Here is a 23,373-nt window from a genome sequence, read left to right as displayed (position 1 = left end):
AAGAGTGTCTTGACAGCGAGAGCTGTTGCGGCTCAATATTGATCCATATATAAGGCGCACTGGATTAGAAGGCCCATGGTCAGCTTTTGAAAAAAATTGAAGGCTTTTAAGTGCGCCTTATAGGGCGGAAAATACGGTAATCGTCAAGCCGTCAAACATGTTGGAACTCTGTCAAGGGCGTCCCATTTTGGTGCTCAAAATGTCGACAAAGCCGTCCGTCATGTTGTTGGAACAACCATTTTGGGATCGACAGACAGAAGTGGCCATTCTGTCGGGAATGTCCGTTTTATTGACGCCACACCTCTACTATTTAGTAATCGATAATCGGAAGCATCATTATACCGTCTCCGGTGACCAAACACAATATCATCAGTTGAGTACGCCTCGGCAAAAACCCCAAAATACCCTCTGGTGCTCCAGACCAAAACCGTTTTTACATTGTACACAGAATTGGGCAGAAATTTGTGAAATGAAGGTTACCGTTAGCGGTTTGATAGCTTAACGTACGGCTAACGTACGGTTTTCGGTTTGCTAACCAGTTCTAGTAAGTGAACAAAACATGATCCAACATATCGAAAGCTTCTCAAGTCTTTGTACCAGGATTTTGCCGTGACTTTTTGAGACCAGAAAAGATGAACCGCAACAAGATGATGGCGACGGTTTTCCCACCGCGACGTCTTTCCAACTAATCCGCCACCGTGTCCGCGTTTCCCGATAGACGCGATTCCCCGCGCGCCACGTTTAGGACTGAACGCGCACGTTCCTTTTTTTTTTTTTTTTTTTTTTTGGCATACCGATTACCTCTCGATCTGCGTCAAGTGAATGTAAACGAAGCTAACCTCGCACGCGCGCACGCGTAGATGATATACTTTGTACATAGGAAAAAAAAAAAGGAATATCCGAAGAATAAAGTTTTATCTTGAAGCGGGAGAGGGCGGCGCCTTTTCCGGTGATGATTCAGGGAAAACATTCCGACCAGTTCCGCGCAGTACGTTGACGTCTCGGTGTTTCTCCTTTTTACGAACTCGCGATCGGGGACTTGTGTTTTTTTTTTTTTTTTAATGACATGACGCGAAGGGGGCTTGAGGACGTTTGTATATAAAAATGCTTTACCCTCGGAGCCTCTTTTCTCCTCAGGCCGAGCGTATGTTGTTTGTTTTTAACGACTGTTCGCCAAGCGAAAATTCTGCGCTATTTTTGCATGCCGGTGTAAATAAACGACACCCCCCTCTCAAAACTGTTTTTGTCGGAAAAAGAAAGAACGTCGACGGAAGCAATCCCCCCGGCGTTGATTTTTTTTCTCGCCCCCCGAGAATTTTTGCAATCATTTCACTTCCTCGTTGTGTACGTGACGTTTTTGCGTGTAAGACTTCAATTGATTTTCTTCATTTTTAACCGGCACCTGTTTGTTTTGTTTTTTTGTGTAACTCAGTAGAAGTGTTGGGATCGTAAAAAAAACAAACACACATTACCCAGAAGCCCTCAGGGACCCTCAGACACTTTGTTCAGGTACAACAACAAGAAAAAAAAAAAAAAGTCAACAACTGTGTTGCGTTTTTTTCCACCATTTTACATTTTTAAAAATTTGTTTGCTTTCTATTTACGGATAATTCTTTCTCCGAATTTTTGACTGTCAAGCGCTTTTCGGTTTGTACGTGTCGACTTGTACGAACTTTTCATGTTGCAAAAGCACGATGACGACAGTTTGGGAAATGACGTCAGATTAGCGTAGCATCGTTAACACATTCATTGCCAGACCAGCAAAAAAATGCATCATTTGACGTCTTTTTTCCGTCAATGGCAGTGAATGAGCTAACTGCGTCAAACAAAAAATTTCAACGGCCGACTACGTTTGTTGTCGTTTTTCTTCGCCTTCGACTAACAGTTTTTCTTGTTTTTCTCGGAATCTTCGTCCAACTTTCCCACTGAGACGACAAATGCCGTCAACATTGTTTAAAAACATTTCACACACTCAAGTAAGGTTCTTATTGAGTTCAGGGACAACCAAGTCAGACCTCACAAAATTGCAAATGCGTTTCAGTTTTGGAAAATGACAATAAGAGCAGATTTATTTATTTGGAGCAGTCCAAAGTAATATTTTTCAAATATTTCCAAATATTTCAAGCTACTACTTCCGACATTCCCGATGTGCTCTTGATGACGGATCGTGACGCATCCGAAGCAAACTGGCGACGTCTGCGTTTTCGGTTTCTTTTTTTCATTCTGCTGTCGCGGTTTCACATTCTATTTCCAGATCATCCGTTTGAATTATTATTTTTTTTTCTTCTGAATCTTACTGAAGTTTTCCGGGTTTACGACGCCAGTGGGAGGGGCTTTGAAGGCAAACATTTCACCCGAGCGGCTCGTCATTTTCCCAATCGCGTCTTCTTCGGTTCGTACACTTTCAGGGAAAACTGAGTCGGACCTCGTGGGAAAGTTTGTTGCTGGAAACGCGATAGTTTGGAAAAATTTCATTTTTTGTATCTTAAATCAAGCAAAATGTTTCACACTTTTAACTACTTCCGAAATTTGTGTTTTTATGTCGCTAAAATGTCAGAAGCGCTAGCAACTTTTTTTTTTTTTTTTTTTTTTTTAAGTCCGTTCTGCATGTGTGTGATTATCTTGTTGTTTTTTCGGAATCTTATGAATGTCCCCCCGTTTTTTTCACAATTGCGGGGTTTTGAAGGTAAACATTTTACACGAGTGGCTCAGCTAGCTAAGCGCGCTGAGTCACGGTACCGTGCTAGCTCAACATTTTGACAGTCACACCGGTTTTCGGTTTGTACTGTTCAGGAAAAACAAGTCGACAAACAACATTTTTTCACAAACGCTTCAAACTACTTCCAAGGTTATTCCGCTGTTATTTTTGTTTTTGAGCTTTTCTAACAAACATGCTAGCTCGAAATTTTGATGGTCGCGCTTTCTTCACTTCATACACAGAAAATTGCAACATTGTCTGATTAGCGCATTCAGGCTAGCTGCGTGTTTTTTGGTACCAAACAGTCAAAATAAAATACTTGGAACTACTTCCGACATTCCCGCTACGCTCTGGTAAGGGTTGCTAATGCGTCGAAAGTTTCTCGCAGCGTCTGCGTTTTCTTGATTCTTACCATTCCGGTGGCCTGACGCTGTTTTTTTTATTTTCCCTTCTTATTGTCGTCGCGTCGGTTTAACGATATACACACATATAAATATATACATATATATATATATATATATATATATATATATATATATATATATATATATATATATATATATATATATAATACCTCATTCCTTCCGCCCAGACGGCCCCAGGGGGCGCTGTGCTGTTGCTCAGGACACCCAAGCACCCCTTCCACACTGTACCTCACATGCACACTGTACCTCACATGCACACACGCAAACACACGCAGGTTCTCCCCAAAAAAAAAAAAAAACCTCCAAAAAAGGACCTCTTCTTTCTTCCTTTCTTTCGATGCTGTTTACAGTTTGACGGGAAAAAAAAAATAGTCTAATTTAAAGAAATGTTTTTCTCACGTAGTTTTATTTATGTACAATAAAGTTTTTAGTTTTTTTTTTTTTTTGTGACTCATAGGCTTCTATTCTAAGTGTACATGAGCACTTAACGTCACTGTTCATTCGCGCTGATTTCTGATTGGTTGACTGATTTCTGATTGATTGATTGATTGATTGATTGATTGCACTGTTTTGATGTTTGGATGCTGAAATCTGATTGGGTGACAATAAAACGTCTCATCATTTCTGTGATTTTCTTTTTAATTGTCTTTATTTTGGAGACAAAGAAAGAAAGAAAAAAAAAAATTTGCTGATTTGATCCTTTTGTTTTTTGTTTTTTACTTTTTTTGCGCCGCGGATTAGATCTGTCTTTGTGCATGTGTAAAAAAAACTTATTATCCTTCTTATGTTATCTCTCTCTTCAATTTGCTAAGAAAACGATGAAGCAGAAGAAAAAAAAAATGCAATGTTTCACATTTCAGCTGTGATGTCGTGTAAAAGGTAGTATTCACTGGATGCTAGAACCTTCTTTTCAAAACCATTATTCTTCTAATAAATTTGGTTGTCAAAATGGTACGTGTCCAACTTTATTGTCACAAATTCATTCTTTTGTTTAGGAGCTCAAGTTCTTCATGATATATATTTTTTTAACTTTATTTCACGATTGTATTTGTTACGTCAACTCAAAAAAAAAGGGAAGTTGGTCTAACAAGTGCAATAGATTGATGCAATCATTACATTACGATTATAAATAATATCGCTGGGGAAAAAAAAAAAATCAAAAAAATGCGGCTAAACCGTCAATGTATGTTTTCAATGAAAATAGCGGTTGGCACCCCCTTAAAAAACACTAGAAAAAAAAATTATAATAAATATATATATTCATCCATCTGTTTTCTTGACCGCTTATATATATATAATAAATACAAAAATTTAAAATACTAAAAAAACAAAAACAAAAATGGAAAAAAATCCTCAGGTGCTGAACTGCTTAACTGTAACCGGGATTAATTTAAAAAAAATATCTATATGTTGCTTATTAGGATTAGAATGAACAAATTTGTTTTTAATTGTGTAAAAATAAAAAATAAAATAAATAAATAATTACTCTAGTAAAGTACAAATTACTTGAAAAATCAAATCAAGCACGGAACATGTATGGAATAATTTGCAGTAAGTGTCACACTTTTATGCGTCCATCTCAGAGTGCACCGTAGCGGACCATAAATCCGACGGGTCGTTGAATTTCAATGAAGCCAACAAAACGGAGAAATATGACCGCCACAAGATGCCCGCAGTCAGATTATTATTATTTATTTTTTTTAAGTGTGAAATGACATTTCTAAACAATACTGTCATCCTTTGGCCGTGCTGTCGCTTTTTTTTTTTTTTTTTTTTTTTTTTTTTTGCATGCAAACAAGATGAAGTTGGTGCAGAACTTTGCGTAACAAAGCTTGTCAAGGTAAAAATGCCTTTCCTGCATGAAATCATTTTTTTCCCCTGCTGCAGGTCACGTGAGTGCGTGTGAATGCACTGTAAGGCCTCTCGGAGCCCCGAGCAGGAAAAAAAAAAGAAGAAAAGAAAATATAAGTTTAGAGGGCAGAGAAAGTATACGAACGAGGAGGTCATCCTCCCATCAAATATTTATTTTCTCTCAGCGCCTTGGGCTCCACAAGGACTCGCCGCTCTGTACTGCACACACTGCAACATGCATCATATAGATAGCACATACTGACGGATGTAACGTATAGCGAATGGTTTGCTCATTTTCACACATTCACAATGTGAATGGGTCAAATATTACACACCACTGTTTCGATTATCGAGATGGATCTCCATGAAGTTAAAAGTCACACAGTTTTGTTTAATGAATTATAAAGCAATATGTTTCGCTGATCAATGCGGGAAGTTGAAGTTTGAGTCGCTACTGCCCCCTGTGGCAGACAATTAAAACTGCACACTCCCGCCTTCACGTACTGCGCACATCCGCAGATAGAGGGCGGGAAATTCGAACCCGAATTATGCCACCGTTTTGTTCAAAAATCAGAGACACAAGAGTTCTTTGCACTGATGCACCGTAGAACTGGTGAGACAAATGGCGTGCAATGAATCGGCCATCTTGGATCGCCAACTATGGCAACTGCAGAGGTCCAAACACGCTCACACACACAAAATAATACAGAAAGGTACAGAACATGTGCACGTTTGTTTTTATTTTTAAATTTAAATAAAAGCAGTTTTGTACCCAACCATGTCTTGTCATAAAAAAAAAAAAAAAAAAAAAAAAGCCTTACTATATGTGGTCTTTTAAAAAAAAAAAAAACCTTACTATACGTGGTTGTTTAAAAAAAAAAAAAAGCCTTACTATATGTGGTCGTTTAAAAAAAAAAGAAAAAAAAAAGCCTTACTATAAGTGGTCATTAAAAAAAAAAAAAGCCTTACTTGTTCATCCATCCATCCATTTTCTTGACCGCTTATTCCTCACAAGGGTCGCGGGGGGTGCTGGCGCCTATCTCAGCTGGCTCTGGGCAGTAGGCGGGGGACACCCTGGACTGGTTGCCAACCAATCGCAGCTTACTAGTTCAACAATTTAAAAAAAAATGCAAGCAATCTTTGTGCTGATTGGCTGTATTTGCAGCAACCTTTGACCCCTCCTCCTTTCTTTCCAAAGGCTCTTTTGCTGTCAAATTATTCGTGTTGCCTGTGGAGCTCCCATAAAAAATAAAAATAAAAAAGAAAAGAAAAAAAGTCCCTTCCCCCATCCTTTTCATTTCATATCCTCCTTGCACCTTCCTCCTCCTTCCTCCTCATCCTCGCTGTCCCCACTTGGGCCGATTTGCTGCGCATGCGCGTTTGTGTTTGTGTTGGGATTAAGCGACGGTGCCGGATGGAAGCTTGGATGCTTTCACTTGCCCTCCTTTGTGTATGATGAGTTGTGGGGGAGGAAGTTGGAATCAGGCGTCAATCACGCATGAAAGCGCTGCCGCTTGCTGCTAAGTCCCGCCCACGTTCTCCTCCTCCAATCCCTTGCCGGTGTCATGTTCAAAGGTGAAAGAAAAAATAAAGAAGGAAATACGTTTTTCATCAACATCCGACACTTCAACCACGCAAGGAGAATATATTGCACTTCTGTATAATTTAACTTTATTTCATTTTTAGATGCCGAAAAGTGTGTGCGGCGTGTGCGTTAATTGAGGCAAGGCGCTGTGTGTGTCCATTAATTATTGTAGGGGTAGGTGGGATGCCTGCTGGGGGGCCACCGTGGGGGGTGGGCGAGCTCCGATGGGCTTGCTGACATTCGCACAGCGTGCGTGTGCGTGCAAAAAAGGTCATGAAGTGTGTGCGCGTGCATATGTGGCGTTGTCATTTTTTCATAACCGTTGCACTTGTTCAGTCGACACACAACTTTGTTTACAATAACAAAAACGAAAAATGAAATTTTTTAACGACTATGTATAGTAAAGCTTTTTTTTTTTTTTTTTTTTCTTTTTTTAAAGTAAAGCTTAGTAAAGCTTTTTTTTAATGACGATGTATAGTAAGGAGTTTTTTTTTTTTTGTTTTGTTTTTTTTAAGGACCATGTAGAGTAAGGAGTTTTTTTTTTTTTAAACGACTATGTATAGTAAGGCTTTTTTTTTTTAAACGACTATGTATAGTAAGGCGTTTTTTTTTTTTTAAACGACTGTATAGTAAGGTTTTTTTTTGTTTTTTTTTTAACAAGCATGTATAAGGAATACTTTTTCTTTTCATTTCTTTTTTTTAACAGCCATGCTTCGTAAGGCATTTTTGACAAATGAAACATGACAAAAAGACGAAAAAAAATCAGACATGGCGTACAGAAGTATCTGCTCTTTATTCCAATAAATTAATGAAGAAAACTAACATACAAGTCAACATATATAAAAATACTATGAGCACGTCTTATGTATTATTTTACAATCAGTTAGCTTGTTGTTATTGTGTGTTCATAGTCAACAAAAAGCTACACCGGGTTACGCAAAAGTCAAAACGATACAAAAAGTTAAAAACTCATGTCGCATTGGTATAAATAACATTTCCAAAGCTACATTTATTGATCACGTGATGCCTTCACTGACTCCTCTGGTTGCAATGCAGAGGAGGCGTTTCACTCATCAATCAACATCAAAGACGCACACACATTATCATGTGTCACTGATTTGATATGGTTTTTAAAGTTTGCGTTTTCTGTGATGTCATCAGTTGGGGAACTCGCGCAGCGCTTGAAAAAAAAATATATATATCAAAGACAAGGCAGCATCTTCAGTGAACCTAATGTATTTCGTAAGTATTTTGTTAGTTTTGTTTATAAACATCAAAGAACATTTTTCTGTATGACTGATAAACCTAAAATACATGTTTTCATTAGCATCAAAGACAACTTGGCATCTTGAATCAATGTATGCATCATCAAAGACAATTTTATCTGGAAGGAACCTGTTAACATCAAAGACAATTTTATGCCTTTGATAATCCAGAGTATGTGTTTGTTGACATCAAACCGAACACAACAGAGACAATTTGGGGTCTTTGATACCCAAACAATGTTTTCATCAGAAAATGTAGGGTCTTTGATAACCGTTATCAAAGAGTTTTGAGTCGTCAATGAACTAACATCTTTTTGGGAAAAAAAAAAACATTGGACAACTTGTCTTCAAGGAACAAATGTGAATTGTGTTTTTGTAAAACATCAAAGACAATTTTAAAGAGTCTTCAACAAACAGTGATCTTTTTTTTTTTTTTGTCAAATTAGAGGGAATTTTTTTTTTATCTTGAATGAACTTCACGCACATTTTGTTCAGAAACACGGAAGACAATTTCGGCTTCAAGGAACACGCGTTTTTGGTAACATCAAAGACAAAGTTTGAGCTGCGTACTACACGCACATTTTGCATCCGCACTCCAGTGGCTTCTCCACGTCTTGCGTCAAAGAGGTTCCGTCGTCGCACAGGAAGCTGATCCGACGTCGGCGCAGCCTCAGGGGGGCGCAGCACGACGGGCCCGCTGGCGACGCCCCCTCTGGCTGGCAGCGGCCATGACACTCCAACCAGGAGAAGGTCTTGGCGCTTCGGCAGAAGATCGCCCCCCGCTGGAGGCGGTGGTAATCGCGCACGGGAACGCCCGAACACGCCGACCCTGGGTGAGGTGACGACAGCGACGTGGCGGGTCGATTAGGGTCGATTAATTAACCACATACAAAACACATTTTGTAAACATCAAAGACACATAAGCAACTTTCCATCCTAAAAAACATCACAGATACTTTAACTTAGATTAGTATTTTTTGGGGGGGTGTAAATTTAAAAGACCACATACAGGACCTACCAAAAAACATAAAAGGCAATTCAAGAGTCTACATTTAAATTTTTTTTAATTTTTTTTTTATCAAAGACAATTTGGGTTCATCAATTAATCAAATGCACATATTTTGTTGCCATCAATGACACCTTTTCATCTTGATGGAATCTAACAGACTGATTTTTCAAAGAAGTTAATTATCAACAAACCTAATACATATTTTTTTTTTTGTAAAACTCAAAGAGGTACAAGGAGTCTTAAAACCCCCCCGAACCTAACCGTTTCTGAAAGATCAAAGACTATTGTCTTCAATGAACCCATTGGTGGTTTTACCATAGCATCAAAGATTACGGTAGTCTTCAGTTAACCTAACTTTTTGGATTTTAGCCAACATCAAAGACAACATACATATATTCGTAAACATCAAAGACAATTAGTGTTGAACAAACAACCTTCATATTCTCTATAAACATAACGCATTTTATGAAAACGCCACTGGATGTAATGTTTATCATCAAAGACCCCGTAATTCATCTTCAAGGAACTTAACATGGACACTTTTGTCAAGATCAGAGAAATCCAACCGAATGAACATCAAACACGTTCTTGAACAACCTAATGTGCATTTTTGTTTACATCAAAGACCATCAATGAACCAAAATTATGCTTATTCGTCAACATCACTCAGTCTACAAACCTAATTTATGTTTTGTTCTGTCTTGAATGAACTTAACTTACATATTTTTTAGTGACAATGTGCAATTTTCAACGGAACAAAAGTACCTAAAGGACATCTTTTCACAAACATCAAAGACATCATTACTGATTTCCCCCCCCCCCAAAGCATCAACTAACCTAAACGTGGCTATATTCGTAAAACAATGACAACTTTAATGTTAAACGAACCTAGTGTAAGTATTTCCATGAACATCAAAGACAATCTCCAGCGTTCAGTGAAAAACATCACACGTCATTCATGAACATCAAAGAGAAAATTAGCCTGTTCCACCAACCTGAAGCTTCAGTTGATGCCGTGGCGTCGACTGCGCCGCCTCCTCTATCAAGCTCCTCTGTGATTGGCTGGTCACAGTGTGGCCCCGCCCACCCCGACTGGCACACGCACTGCGTTCCCTGAGAGTCCGAAAAACACAACAAAACAAATCCAAATCACAATTTCCTTCTCTCGTGGGTCTTGCGCGTGCTACCTGGGCGCCCCCTCCTGGCCGGCACAGGCCGTGCACGCAGAGCAGCTGGCGGCAAGCGCGGCAGCCCGGCAGCACGCCCGCCTGCATGCGCCCGCGCGTGAAGTCCTGAAGCTCGTGGTTGATGTAAAGGTTGCGGATGCAGCCGTGGAAACCCGACGCGTTGACGGCGCCGGAGGACAGCGACAGCGACAGCGAGGCGGGAAACGCCTCCTCGGGAAGGCCTGAAAAACAATAAAAGCATTCAAAAAAACAAAAAAAACGACACACGCCCACTTGGGATCAGGCAAGCACCTCAAATGAAAAACGGGTTCGCGATTTGGACGAAGCTAACGTGAGAAATTTGTAAACGTCAAAGACAATTAAGATTCTCTGACAAAATGAAAAAGTGTTTCCTGAAACATCAAAGACAGTTGAGAGCCTTGAATGAACAACACGTTCGGAAACATCAAAAACAAAATATCAAAGACACTTTACAATCTTCAAAGAACACAACGAGTTTTTGGAAACAGCGGTTTTACCCGATTTGGACTGATTTTGAAAGGCCCACCGATTTTTGTGTTCTATTGCTATAAAAACATGGAACCTACCAAAAGAAATATTAGAGTCTCTTCTTTTATCAGGGGGAAAAAAAAAAAAAAAAAAAAAAGTATATTTCTATCTCATTCCGTTTTGCAGCAATTAGCATTAGAATATAGCTAAGTTTCATCATTATTCGCATTCCTGGTTGATCTCTTATACTCTGCTGCCACCTGCTGGCCGTTTAACTACCATTTCTTCAACCGTTCTTTGCAGCTGACAGTCTGCATCAAAGGCTTCTGTATGCTCTAGCCTAAAAAAAACCAAAACAACGTATAAATACGTCTTTGGGATACCTAACACATTTAAAATAGAACGTATTTATACGTTTTGGGGAGCAAATGAGTTAATCGTTTGACTATATCCCATTTTTTTGAATGATTAAAAACAAAATAAATAAATAACTTAGGCATCCTTGTGTGCCTGTTTGGCGCTAGCTAAAGCTAAGCTTTTTAATGTGATCAAAAAAAAAAGGTGAATGTTCCGACCTCCCACATAGAGCGGCGCGTCGTCCGTCCTGGCGGCCTGCCGGCGTCCTCGTCCGTCCAGCGTGGCCGCTTGACCGCCGTCCACCGACAAGTTGAGCGTCCGCTCGAAGGTCAGCAGCTCCACCGTGTGGAACAAACCGTCGTTCACCGTCTCCGAGCTGAACAGCCAAGACAATTTCCACTTGATTTTGTCAATTGAGAAGACAATTTCATCAATTCATTTCTTAGGACAGGGACGGGTAACTTCAATTTTAAACGGTTCAGCTCATTCCCAAGCACAAAATTACTCGTGTGTGTGTGTGTGAGAAGCCCACAAGAGTGCTTGTGATTTTTTTTTGTAAACAAACAAAAAACAAACTCGATTAAATGCTTTCCTGGTTGACAACATGAAAAGTCAACGTTAGCTGACGTACAGGAAACGGCTCTCCAACACGTTCAAGATTTTTTGGTTTGTTTTGTATCCAGCAAGAGTTCAATATTGGGTGTAATTCCACTGTCAGCCACAAGGTGGTGGTACATTATTGTCTTTTCTGCTGTAAATTTCAAAGAAGAAAGAAAAGAGGAAGCGTTTCAGCTCAGCCTAAAAATCATCTTTAATCCTGCTTTTTACGCCTACAAAAAGCACATTACTGTTGATGAATTTTTTTCCATCTACATTTTTTTGGCATGATTATTAATATATATTGGGAGATAACTTTGTATTCTTTGTCTTTCGACTTTTATCTTTTATTGTCTATACTGTTTTTTTTTTTATGTCGTTAATTTGTTTTAATCCATCGTTTAAGTTTCCCATCCCTGACAGAGTGAACGCTACACTTTATTATTACAATATCGTTTGTGAGCTTTAAAAATTAGTGTTGTAAATGCTATAAAAACATGCCTAATATGGAGCATTTAAATCAGGTATTTCTATATCACAAATGCCCAATGTGCTCAATCAAAATGTACATTTTATTCACATCAAGGCGATTTAAGAGTGCCGAGCTATCGTTGTTTTTTTTGTGTTTTTTGTTCAATGCGTGCTTCCACCTGTAGATGGCGGTGGCGGGTTGGTTGCCGGGGTCGTAGGTGACCCTGACGTGACCTTGATGAAGCTCCACGGCGATGGGCTCCTTGTCTCCGTTAAACAACAAAATGCCGTTCTCGTCCGCCGTAGAAACCTGAAACGTTCGTTCACATTTATGAGGTCGACAGGACAACTTTATTCTGTTGTCAGATGACTTTTTACTCCTATCATTGACATTCTTTTTATTATTATTATTTTTACTTCCCCCCCCCTCATAATAATACAAATTTATTCTTGTAACATTGCAAGCTTTTCAAATGTTACATTGCAATATTTCAACTTTTTTTCAACTTCATTCTCATATTATTGACTGACAATTTTATTCTCTACAAGTCAGATTATTTATTTATTTATTTGTTTTTGCATAAGAGAATTTCCCATAATAATTCAACTTTACCCTCATAATGTTACATTTCTTCTCAGAAATGTATTTTCTCAAAATTATGTTATTTTCTTGCCAGATAGGAAATTTGCTCTTGGAACATTCTTACTCAATTTTCTTTAAATTATGGTACAGCTTTCTTTAATTTAAAAAAACTAAAATAAAAAAATCATTTTTTTCCCTCCAGTATTTTATTCTTGTAATTTTATGCTCCAAATTACCCAATTTTATACTCAAAATAGTTTTAGCAAATTCTCTTATAATCACAGCTTTTTCTTGCAATATTGCAAACATAATTCTTAGAATATTCTCATAATGCTATGAAAGCATTGCCGCAATGTTTTTGGCAATTACAACTTTATTCTGATAATATTTTCTCCAAAACAAAATGAACGAATTCTACTGTGAATATGAATTATTAATCTTGGAGAATTTTGACTTCATTCTCTTACAATTTTGATGTTTTTCTTCAAAAAACAAAAACAAACACAAAAACAAACAACCATTATAAATACCTTCTTGGAATATTGCTATTTTCTTTTCTTCAAATTGCAACATTTTCTTTTACTGTTATGATGTAATTATGGCAATGTTTGCAGTTTAATCTTGTACGTCATTAAAGAGCTACTTTACTTATTTGGCCATTTTTGGCAGTCCAAAATTAATATTTTGTCAATAATAAATTTTATATTTTCATTATTTTTCACGTACAATTAGTACTTTTAAAAACACATTTTGCAACTTGCTGTCGATTGAAAATGACTTCACAAAGGGGCTTCAGGTAACCAATCACAGCTCAGCTTGTGATTGTCACATGACCAAACCGAAAAAAACAGGTGAGCTGTGATTGGTTACCTGAGCTTGTGACGCCATTTTCAGTTGACAGCAAAATGTGTTTTTAAAAGTACTATAATTGTACGTGAAAAATAACGAAAGTATCAAATGAATTATAGGCAAAATATGAACTTTATATTGCTATAATGGGCTAAATAAGTAAAGTATCCTTTTAAAATGACCCAATTATTCTGCAACTAGCTGTAGTAATACAACTTTATTTTTTGGAGTCTTTTTAATTAAAATTCAAACTTCTTCCTCACAAAATGACATTTTTCCTTCATATTTAGATTTATTTACTTCTTTTTCAATCTTCAAGCTAACGAAGCGTCTGACCTGCAAGGTGATGTTGGCTTGCGGGAGGTTCTTGACGTCGTGTATTTGGACGTAAGCGTCTCGGTTGACGAAGTTGACGCCGACCAGCTTCTCGCAGGCGGGACCCTCGAAGCCCGCCGGGCACTGGCACAGCGCCGCGCCCGCCTTCTCCACGCAGGGGGCGCCGTTCTGGCAACGGGCCAGCTGGCAGGGCGGCGGCGACACTTCGCAAAAGTCGCCCCTGGCCGAGGAAAAACGGCAAAAGCAGAAAATATTTTGTTGTGATATTGGAATTTTATTCTCCTCATTCAACTATTTTTCTTTGCAAAATTTATTCCATGAATAGTTTTGCTTAATAGTCTTGATATTATACTTTTATTTTTTACTACTTCTGGAAAAAAAAATTCCTAACCATAAATTACTTATTACACTCTGAATATTTCTACCACATTTTTGTAACTATCTTCATGTGAAATTATTTTTTAAATGTAAAACTAAAATTTTAATACATGATTTGAATGGTGTTATATTTGTAACTCAATTATCCTCATAAAATGTCAACTTTATTCTTGTAATATTTATTTAAAATACTTTTTTCTTGCAAGCTGCTAATTTAATTTTATTCATAACATTACACACATAAAATTAAAATATTATTTTACTAATGTTATACAAAGACATTCTTAGAGAATTAAGAATGGATTCTCAAAAACCTATTCCATGAAATTATTTTTTTCCCATAATAATAATATTCACATGTCAGTAGGACACTTTTTCTTGTGAAGTTATAATTTATCATCTGAATATTTTACATGTTTATGCGTAATATCAAAACTTTCCTTCAACACTATTTTTCCTCACGAAAAACTATGAATACTATATAAATATTTTCCTGTAATATGATAAGGTCATACTCACAAAATTATATATTTGACTATAATATAATAAATATTTGACTTTTTTTTGGTCACCGTGGACTTCTACTTTCCTTTTTTTTTGTTTTTTTTGTTTTTTTGCACTCCACTTTAATGACTTTTGTTTTGTAAAAAATATACAATGTCAAATTTATTCTCATAAAATTGCATTAATTTTTATTTGATTAGATTTTTGGATTATGTACCAAAAAAAAAAAATCTAAAACTCATTTTTATATTTTTTGTTGTTGTTTTGTTTGTTTTTTAAATGACTTTTCCTCATAAATAATGAACCCGCCTTATAAGTCAGTTGAATGGAAGTTAGTCACGTTCACTCGGGCAACATTTGCAAGCGGGTAGGCGGGGCATACGTGTATCCGCGGGGGCACGCACAGGTGTACCCGTCCAGGTGGTCCACACACTGCGCCGCATTCTGACAGCGGTGGTCCGCGCACTCGTCGTAGTCCAGGCTGCAGTCCGGACCCACCCAACCCGGGATGCACACGCACCTCGCACAAAATCAAGGACAGGACGTCACGGAAAATTAGCATCAAGTCAAATTAATTGCAACAATAGTAATAATGTCATATGCGTAGCGTGGGTGTCACCTGTATCCGGTGGGTGTGCTGACACAGGTGGCCTGATGCTTGCAGGGGTTCCTCGCGGGCGTGCAGACGTCTTGCTCTTCCTGGCAAAACAGACCTGACGGCAGCAAACGTACGCATCACGCACGGCGCACGGCGAGGCGAGGTGGAGGCGGGCCCGACGAAGCGACGACCACGTTCGTTACCGTCTCGCCCGGGGGGGCACAGGCAGGTGTAGTTGCCCACGCCGTCCACACAGGTGGCGCCGCTCTCGCAGCCGTGGTCCTGGCAGTCGTCGGCGTTGACCTCGCAGTAGGCGCCGTGGAAGCCCGACGCGCACGCGCAGCTACACGCGGACACAAAATAAATGACTACATAATAATAATAATAATAATAATAATGATAATAATAATCCTGTGTGTGCAGCATCTCGTGCAAAGTCATTCGCTGCCAGATGAGTGAGACTCATTAGCTGGTGTCCTGTCAAAACTGTGACATCACACGTTTGGCGCCTTACAACACAACTCACCTCGCACAACTTAAAATTAACACAACCGTAAGTTTATCACTATATGAAATAAATATAAATACATAAAATTGATTCAATAGTCTTTTTATATTATATTATATGAAATAAATAAATAAATAAAATAAATTCAATATTCCTTTTATAGTACTATAAAAATAAATACAAATAAAATAAATTAAATATTCCTTTATTACCATATAAAATAATATGAATACATAAAATAAATTCAATGGGCCTTTTATGTTATTATATGAAATAAATATAAATAAATAAAATGAATTCAATGATCCCTTTATATTATTATATGAAATAAATATAAATAAATAAAATAAATTAAATATTCCTTTTATATTACTATATAAAATAAATATAAATAAATAAAATACATTCAATGGTCCTTTTATATTATTACATGAAATACATTCAATAGTCCTTTTATATTACTATAATAAAATAAATAAATAAAATAAATTCAATATTCCTTTTATATTTTATAAAATAAATAAACAAATAAAATTAATTAATTCAACAGTCATTTTATATTATATAAAATAAATAAATAAATAAATTCAATATTCCTTTTATATTACTATATAAAATAAACCAAAATGAATTAAATATTCCTTGTATATCATTATATAAAATAAATATAAATAAATACAATAAATTCAAAATTCCTTTTATATCATGATATAAAATAAATATAAATAAATACAATAAATTCAAAATTCCTTTTATATTACTATATAAAATAAATATATATTTAAAAAAAAAATCCAAATAAATTCAATATTCCACTTACAAATGTTGCAATATGACAAATACTAGATATTCTTTGAATGAAATTAAATGACTATTTCCCTTCATAAAGTCCCAGTTTTCTTGTTTTTTTTTTTTTTGGGTACCTGAAGCCGCTCGTCTGCTCGTCACTGAGACAAGTTCCTCCGTTGATGCAAGGATTACTGACACATGCGTCCACTGGAGTCTCACAATGTTGGCCCTGGACACACACACACACACACACACACACACACATACACATCAATCTGTCACAATCACAGATGTTTTATTATGATTATGATTATTATTAACACGACAAAAAATAAACAACAGATAGTGTAGTGATGCATTTTGTTTGTTACGACTGCTTCAGGGAGAACAACAAGCACTTTTGATTCTGGGCCAAGTGGAACTTATTAGTACACAATCAAAACAATACACACAAAAAGACGGATGCCACTCAAGGTGCACATACTGTGAATCCGTCTTTGCAGGTGCATGCGTACGGCTGCGCGTGTGCGGGCAGGCCTCGGCAGATGCCTCGGTTGTGACAAGGTGACGACGCGCACGGGTTGCACTTGGCCACCACGCTCACCTCAACAGGACCTGAACACACACAAACACACAAAATATACACACTATACTCGTAGTTCTAGTCGTTTAGTTTCTTTTCTTCTTGCAAAATACCGACTTTTTCCGAGGAATATTTTTGCTTTTAAATGACTATTTAGTGTGATGAAATTAAGACTATTCTCTTAATTTGTCATTTTGCTTCAAGTAAACTAAATTAACGTTAACCCCCACCCGAACCCTTTTTACTCTTTATCTCTAAATTATGACTTTTGTCCTGACTTTATCCTCATTATATTATCATTATCATTTCAACCTGACCTTTTTTCCTCCATTTTTTTCTTCTCATTCCTCATTATTTTTTTCCCCCACTTAATATTCCATCTTAATACTCTCATTAGGGTTTTTTTTTTTTTTTTTTTGGCAAAACGATGACTTTCATCAAGGATTATTATTATTTATTTTACTTTTTTATTGGCTGTTTTCTTGTAAAATTATGACCTGCAAAATTTAGACGGATTTCTCGGATTAGATTTTTTTCCATCACAAAACTATAACTTGAGCTGTGAATATTTCAATTTCATTTGATGAAAATGTTTAGATTTTCATAATAGTATAATTCATTGAATCCTATTTTGTCTGTCTCACCCTGGCAGAGGAAGCGTTCGGGGGGCGTGGTCAGCAGGAGTTTGCCCTCCATGCCGGCGGGTCCGCTGCAGCGCGCGATGCCGGGCTCCTTGTAGCCGCTCTTCAGCCACTCCGACAACCACAGCAGGCGGCAGTCGCAGTACAACGGGTTGGAGCCGATGGCACTGGCCGATGATGTCATCAAAAGGAGACAGCCAGACATGCAATCAACGTGTATTATGACGACGTGTTTTACGTTGTCAGTTTTCACTTTTCTGTTTTTGGTATCGCTCAGCTGTATGTTTCGATTTTTCTGTAAGCTTCATTTGTTAGTAAATAAATATTTTAAAAAATAAATAAAAAAAAAAAAAAAAAAAAACTTGCTGTCGACCTTCTCTTCACACTCAAGGGAACTCCTTCCCTTCTTTCATTCTTCCTTCTGTCTGTCCTTCCTTCCTTCCTTTCCTGCTTCCTTTTTTTCTATATTATCTTTTCCCTTCTTCTTGTATTCATTTCCTTCTTTCTCTTTCTTTTCCTTCCATCATTTCTTTCAACTTGCTTTCAATTCTCGTTTCCTTTCCCTTCTTCCTTCATTCCAATATTTGTATTCCTCCCTTTTTTCCCTCTTTCCAGCATTTGTCTTTTCTTTCCATCTTGTCTACTAACTTCCTTTACCTCCTCATCCTTCCTTCCTTCCCTCCCTCTGTTTTTCTTTTCCTTCCTTCCCTCCCTCGTGCCTTCAATCTAACTTTCCTTCCTTCTCATCATCCTTCCTCCCTTTATGACATCATTTCCTCCCCCTTTTCTCTCCCCGGACTTTCCTTTCGGGTCTCACATAATAGTTGAGACTGATATTGATGATACTGATCACCATCGTGCACCACGATGACGATCAATATCATCAATATCACGATGTCGCTTCCTGCGCCTCTGCGGGTTATTATTTCATACGACACGCCTCACAATGGCGTACTGTACACACACAAAACAAGGTCAACACACATGCAAAGTACATTCGGGTACAAACGCAGGCAAAGTATATGGCAATACACGAACACACACACACACACAATTGAGGTACATACAGGTGCGAGAGCGATGTGACGTCGTTGAAAATTCCATGTTGCAGTTCAGAGATGTCGTTACCGTGCAGAGATCTGAAACACAAACACTACACACACTTACTCTGTGTGCATAATTTACATTATGTAATACAGCTATACTGTATGTGTATGCACAACTATTTGTGTGTGTACTGAATATATATTTGTATTGCACGCTACTAGGGGTGTTAAAAAAAATCGATTCGGCGATATATCGCGATACTACATCGCGTGATTCTCGAATCGATTCAATAAGGGCAGAATCGATTTTTTTTATTTTTTTATTTTTTTTATTTTTATTTTTTTTATTTTTAGGATTCACACCTTGAGCATGGAAGAATGTTATATGAACGGAACATTAAGCCTTAATATTTTATTTTAATGCTGTTCAAACATGAAACAGATTACAACCTCTATAAGACTGAAATTTCAGATAAATAAATAATACATTTTCATATAAATCTTACACTCTACAAGCTTACTGATTAGTATTTTCTAAATTTGAATGAAAAAAAATCGCAACAATCGACTTATAAATTCGTATCGGGATTAATCGGTATCGAATCGAATCGTGACCTGTGAATCGTGATACGAATCGAATCGTCAGGTACTAGGCAATTCACACCCCTACACGCTACCAATATACATGTATGCGAATGCATATGCAGCGTTTGTACTGACAACAGCCTCAGTGATCGCAGGCCTCCCAGCGCCAGAGGAGGTACACAACGTAGGGAATTGTAACTCAGGATCCTGCACACAAACATATACAGTACATACGTCCAAATGATTGACTTGAGTAACTGATGAGATGTCATGACATCATTCTATTTGTGTCACACGTGTGCGCGTGTACTCACAGGGTGGTGAGTTGGCTCATGTTGGCGAAGGAATCGTCGGACAGGGAGCTGATTTTGTTGTTGCTCAAATCTCTGCATATTGAACACACACAGTAACACATGCACACACACGCAGGTATATTTTCTATACGTATAATGTTGGAGAGTCTAGAGCTCCCTCTGCTGGCCATTCGGATCAATAAAGTTAACTTACGAGGTGGGTGCATAGGAAGTAGAAGAAATATAAGCAAATAGTGTACAGGAAATAGATCAGGAAGAAGAAGAAGTGAAGAAGATTAGCGCCTCAAATCCCCAAAACTTTATGCCACCTTGGAAAATGTCATCGGATGAAGTGGACAGGAAAGCAAAAAGAAAATACAGGTTGCTCTGTAATGTCATTTATTATATTTTCCTTTATTTTTGTCATTCACAACTCTATGTTTTATTATCATTTTTTGTGAACTACTGTTCTCTTGGCAGTTATTGTTGATTTGTATTGAAAAATGATTGTCACAAAAAAAAAAGAAAGTAAAGGTTGGGAACAGGAAGTAGAAGAGGTGAACAGGAAGTAGAAGAAGAAGTTGGAGGTGTAAACAGGAAGTAAAAGAGGAAGTTGGATGTGTAAACAGGAAGTAGAAGAGGAAGTTGAAAGTGTAAACAGGAAATACAAGAGGAAGTTGGAGGTGTACAGGAAGTAAAAGAGGAGGTTGGAGGTGTAAACAGGAAGTAGAAGAGGAAGTTGGAAGTGTAAACAGGAAGTAAAAGAGGAAGTTGGAGGTATAAACAGGAAGTAAAAGAAGAAGCTGGAGGTGTAAACAGGAAGTAGGAGAGGAAGTTGGAGGTGTAAACAGGAAGTAGAAGAGGAAGTTGGAGGTGTAAACAGGAAGTAGAAGAGGACGTTGGAAGTGTAAACAGGAAGTAAAAGAGGAAGTTGGAGGTATAAACAGGAAGTAAAAGAAGAAGCTGGAGGTGTAAACAGGAAGTAGGAGAGGAAGTTGGAGGTGTAAACAGGAAGTAGAATGCCGTTCCTCACATGAGCTGCAGGTTCCTGAAGTTGCTGAGCTGGCCGGGTACTCGTGTGAACTGGTTCCCGTCCAGATACCTGCCAGGGAAATTGTTCACGAATTGTTTGAATTCGAAGCGGCACGAAGTCGAGTCAGGCGCTCACAGTTCGGTGAGGTTTGGCGGAAGTCCTCTGGGCAGGGCCTGCAGATGCTTGTTGCTGCAGCGCACCACCGTGTCCATGCATGTGCAACCACTGGGACATTGCGGGCCCGCTGAGCAGCTGCCGGACTCCGATGGGGAGCCTGGAAATACACACAGGAAGTCAACACATGGCACAGGAAGGAAATGTTACTTTTAACAGGAAGTGAACATTCACTTCACAGGAAGTGGAACCATCACAACACTTTAGCTGCTTTGAAGGCTGTCGGTAAAATCGGAAAAAAAAACTGGTCTTCTGGTGGCGTACCGTCCTCACAGCGGAAGTCGGGCGCCGCCACGTCCTGCAGCGGGATCTCGCGCAGGAAAGCGGGCCCCTGGCAGCGAGGGTTTCCCGTCACGATGCGCCGGCTCCTCAGCCAGACGCCCAACCAGGACAGACGGCAGTCGCAGTTGAACGGGTTGGCCAGCAGGTTCCTTGGAGCACAAAAACAGACTTTTACTGTCAACTCGTTTTCTGCCGATGTTGCTGAAGGCTCACGATGATTCTCAAAGTGTGAAATGTAAAAGAGTCATGCAGTTGAATTGTTCAAACTTACACATATATTTAAATTTTAAGTACAATGCATTTTAATTCCATTAAAAAATTGCTTTCAATCATTTATTTGGTTACGTTTTTTCTAAAGGGATACTTGACTCTCAGCCATTTTCAGCAGTAAAAAAAAAAGTTAATATTTTGTCTATAATTAATGTGGTAACTTCATTATTTTTCATGTACAATTTATACCTTTAAAAAGTAATTTTTCTACTTTCTGTTGACTGATGATGACATCACATGAGCTGAGGAAGTAGGTAACGACCAATGATGGCTCAGTTTGTTGACCAATCCCAGAAAACAGGTGAGCCATGATTGGTCGTTACCTACTTCCTGAGCACAGGTGATGTCATCATCAGTCGACAGCAAGAGGAAAAAAAAAAAAATTTTTTAAAGGTATTATTTGTACATTAAAAATAATGTTATCAAATTAATTCTAGGCAAAATATGAACTTCTCACAGCTGAAAATGGTTCAATGAGTCAAGTATGCCTTTATTTTTATTTTTTTTAATCATTATTTGATGATGTCATCACATAATTCTATAGAACATGATGTACATTAGATTTCGGTGTCATCATTGAAATAAATTTGTTAATTTAGATGAGCTCTTCATTATGTTTTTATTTGTAAACCATACAAACATGTTAAAGAATTTTTTTTTTTCATATTTATCTTTCATCTCAAGTTGCTACACAGCAAAAAATGGACCTAAAAAAAAAACAAGACAGTTAAGTGAAATGATGAATATGCTATAACTCTATTAATCATTAACAGAAAAAAAATGATCTGCCAATATTACAACTAATTTGGAGAGAGGGGAAAAAACAAGGGAAAATGTAATCAAAAGCTGCTAAAACGTCAATGTCTATTTTTGCTCTGGACTTTAAAAAAAATAAAAAAATAAATAGTTGCTAGTATAGGCTGAAAAGTTGCTAAATCTAGCAGCAAATGTGTTTAATCTAGCATCAGTGGATAAGACTGTGTAGCAGATGTCCATGAGCCATTAATTTAGTAAAACTCATTTTAACTGAACTAATCAGCTGCTACAATAAATAAATCAAATTAAATAAATGAATTCCCATATTTTTAAGTCAACAAATGTAACATTTAGGGTTAGGTTCGTGTTGTCATTGCACTTTGAAGACAACGACAACACGAACTAATACACATTGAGTTTGATTAACACAAAACGCGGTTTGAAAACGAAAACGGGAGTTGCGGCGACTTATTTGCGTTCATCGCGCGCGCGTCACTGACAGCGTGGAGAGGTTGGGAAGCGCGTCAAAGGTCCCGGGCAGGATGACGCTCAGCTGGTTGTCGTAGAGCGACAGCAGACGAACGTTGGCGAGGCCCGCCAAGCTGCCGTTGTGCAGGCAACTGATCTTGTTGTTCCTCAACATGCTGCAAACACATTTTGACGCTTGTTGCTTTTGTCGAATAATTGAAAGATACGGAAGATATTAACGATGAATGATTGTATTCGTGCGTGTCTTACAGCATGCGCAGCGAGTCCATCCCTCGGAACATGCCCCCTCGCACCGCGTCCAGGTGGTTGGCGGTCAGGTGCAGCTCGGCGACGGCGGAGGCGCCCTCGAACGCGCCGTCCTCGATCGCCGAGATTTTGTTGTTGCTCAGGTTTCTAATCACCAAAGTGGAAAGGGGGAAAAAAAAAAAAAAAAAAACTCCTTAAAAAGGGGAATTGTCATGAGTGCTGATGAATGATGATGATGTTGTCGTATATTTTTCAATAATTTATCTAATGCTACTGATAAATAAAAATGGCCAACGTTGCTAAAAATAGAATGGAATGAAATGGAATCATTCAATCAATGTTTTGTCTTATTTATTTAGTCAAATCCTCTTAATACAAAAAAGACGAGAATAAGCTTTAATAATAATTAGTGTACTATTTTATTTATTTTGTTTAATTTTTGCCTTCAAGTTCAGTTTTTTTTATTTTTATTATTGATTCAGGTAATAGTTAATTA

The 23,373-nt window shown here is 37.9% G+C and overlaps 1 protein-coding gene across 1 annotated transcript in view; it reads right to left on the bottom strand.

Moving 5' to 3' along the window:
* Window positions 1–7,352: 7,352 nt before the first annotated feature.
* Window positions 7,353–23,373, bottom strand: part of slit1b (slit homolog 1b (Drosophila)) — a 38,626-nt gene continuing 22,605 nt past the window's right edge. The window contains exons 20-39 of the mRNA XM_077523439.1: window positions 22,881–23,024; window positions 22,643–22,786; window positions 21,099–21,265; window positions 20,796–20,934; window positions 20,661–20,729; window positions 19,649–19,720; window positions 19,470–19,541; window positions 18,771–18,842; window positions 17,707–17,870; window positions 16,964–17,094; window positions 16,614–16,708; window positions 15,386–15,525; window positions 15,204–15,297; window positions 14,967–15,104; window positions 13,703–13,922; window positions 12,114–12,244; window positions 11,085–11,242; window positions 10,021–10,241; window positions 9,829–9,946; window positions 7,353–8,653 (exon numbers count right to left, since the gene is read on the bottom strand). Of these exons, the coding sequence (XP_077379565.1) occupies window positions 8,394–8,653; window positions 9,829–9,946; window positions 10,021–10,241; window positions 11,085–11,242; window positions 12,114–12,244; window positions 13,703–13,922; window positions 14,967–15,104; window positions 15,204–15,297; window positions 15,386–15,525; window positions 16,614–16,708; window positions 16,964–17,094; window positions 17,707–17,870; window positions 18,771–18,842; window positions 19,470–19,541; window positions 19,649–19,720; window positions 20,661–20,729; window positions 20,796–20,934; window positions 21,099–21,265; window positions 22,643–22,786; window positions 22,881–23,024 (2,749 nt within the window). The 3' untranslated portion in view covers window positions 7,353–8,393. The remainder of the gene's footprint in view (window positions 8,654–9,828; window positions 9,947–10,020; window positions 10,242–11,084; window positions 11,243–12,113; window positions 12,245–13,702; window positions 13,923–14,966; window positions 15,105–15,203; window positions 15,298–15,385; window positions 15,526–16,613; window positions 16,709–16,963; window positions 17,095–17,706; window positions 17,871–18,770; window positions 18,843–19,469; window positions 19,542–19,648; window positions 19,721–20,660; window positions 20,730–20,795; window positions 20,935–21,098; window positions 21,266–22,642; window positions 22,787–22,880; window positions 23,025–23,373) is intronic.

Source organism: Festucalex cinctus, chromosome 6 (genome assembly GCF_051991245.1).
Source record: "Festucalex cinctus isolate MCC-2025b chromosome 6, RoL_Fcin_1.0, whole genome shotgun sequence".
In the NCBI taxonomy this organism is placed as follows: Eukaryota; Metazoa; Chordata; class Actinopteri; order Syngnathiformes; family Syngnathidae; genus Festucalex; species Festucalex cinctus.
The sequence above is the reverse complement of the archived record's forward strand: the minus strand, read 5'-3'. Positions and strand labels throughout refer to the sequence as shown.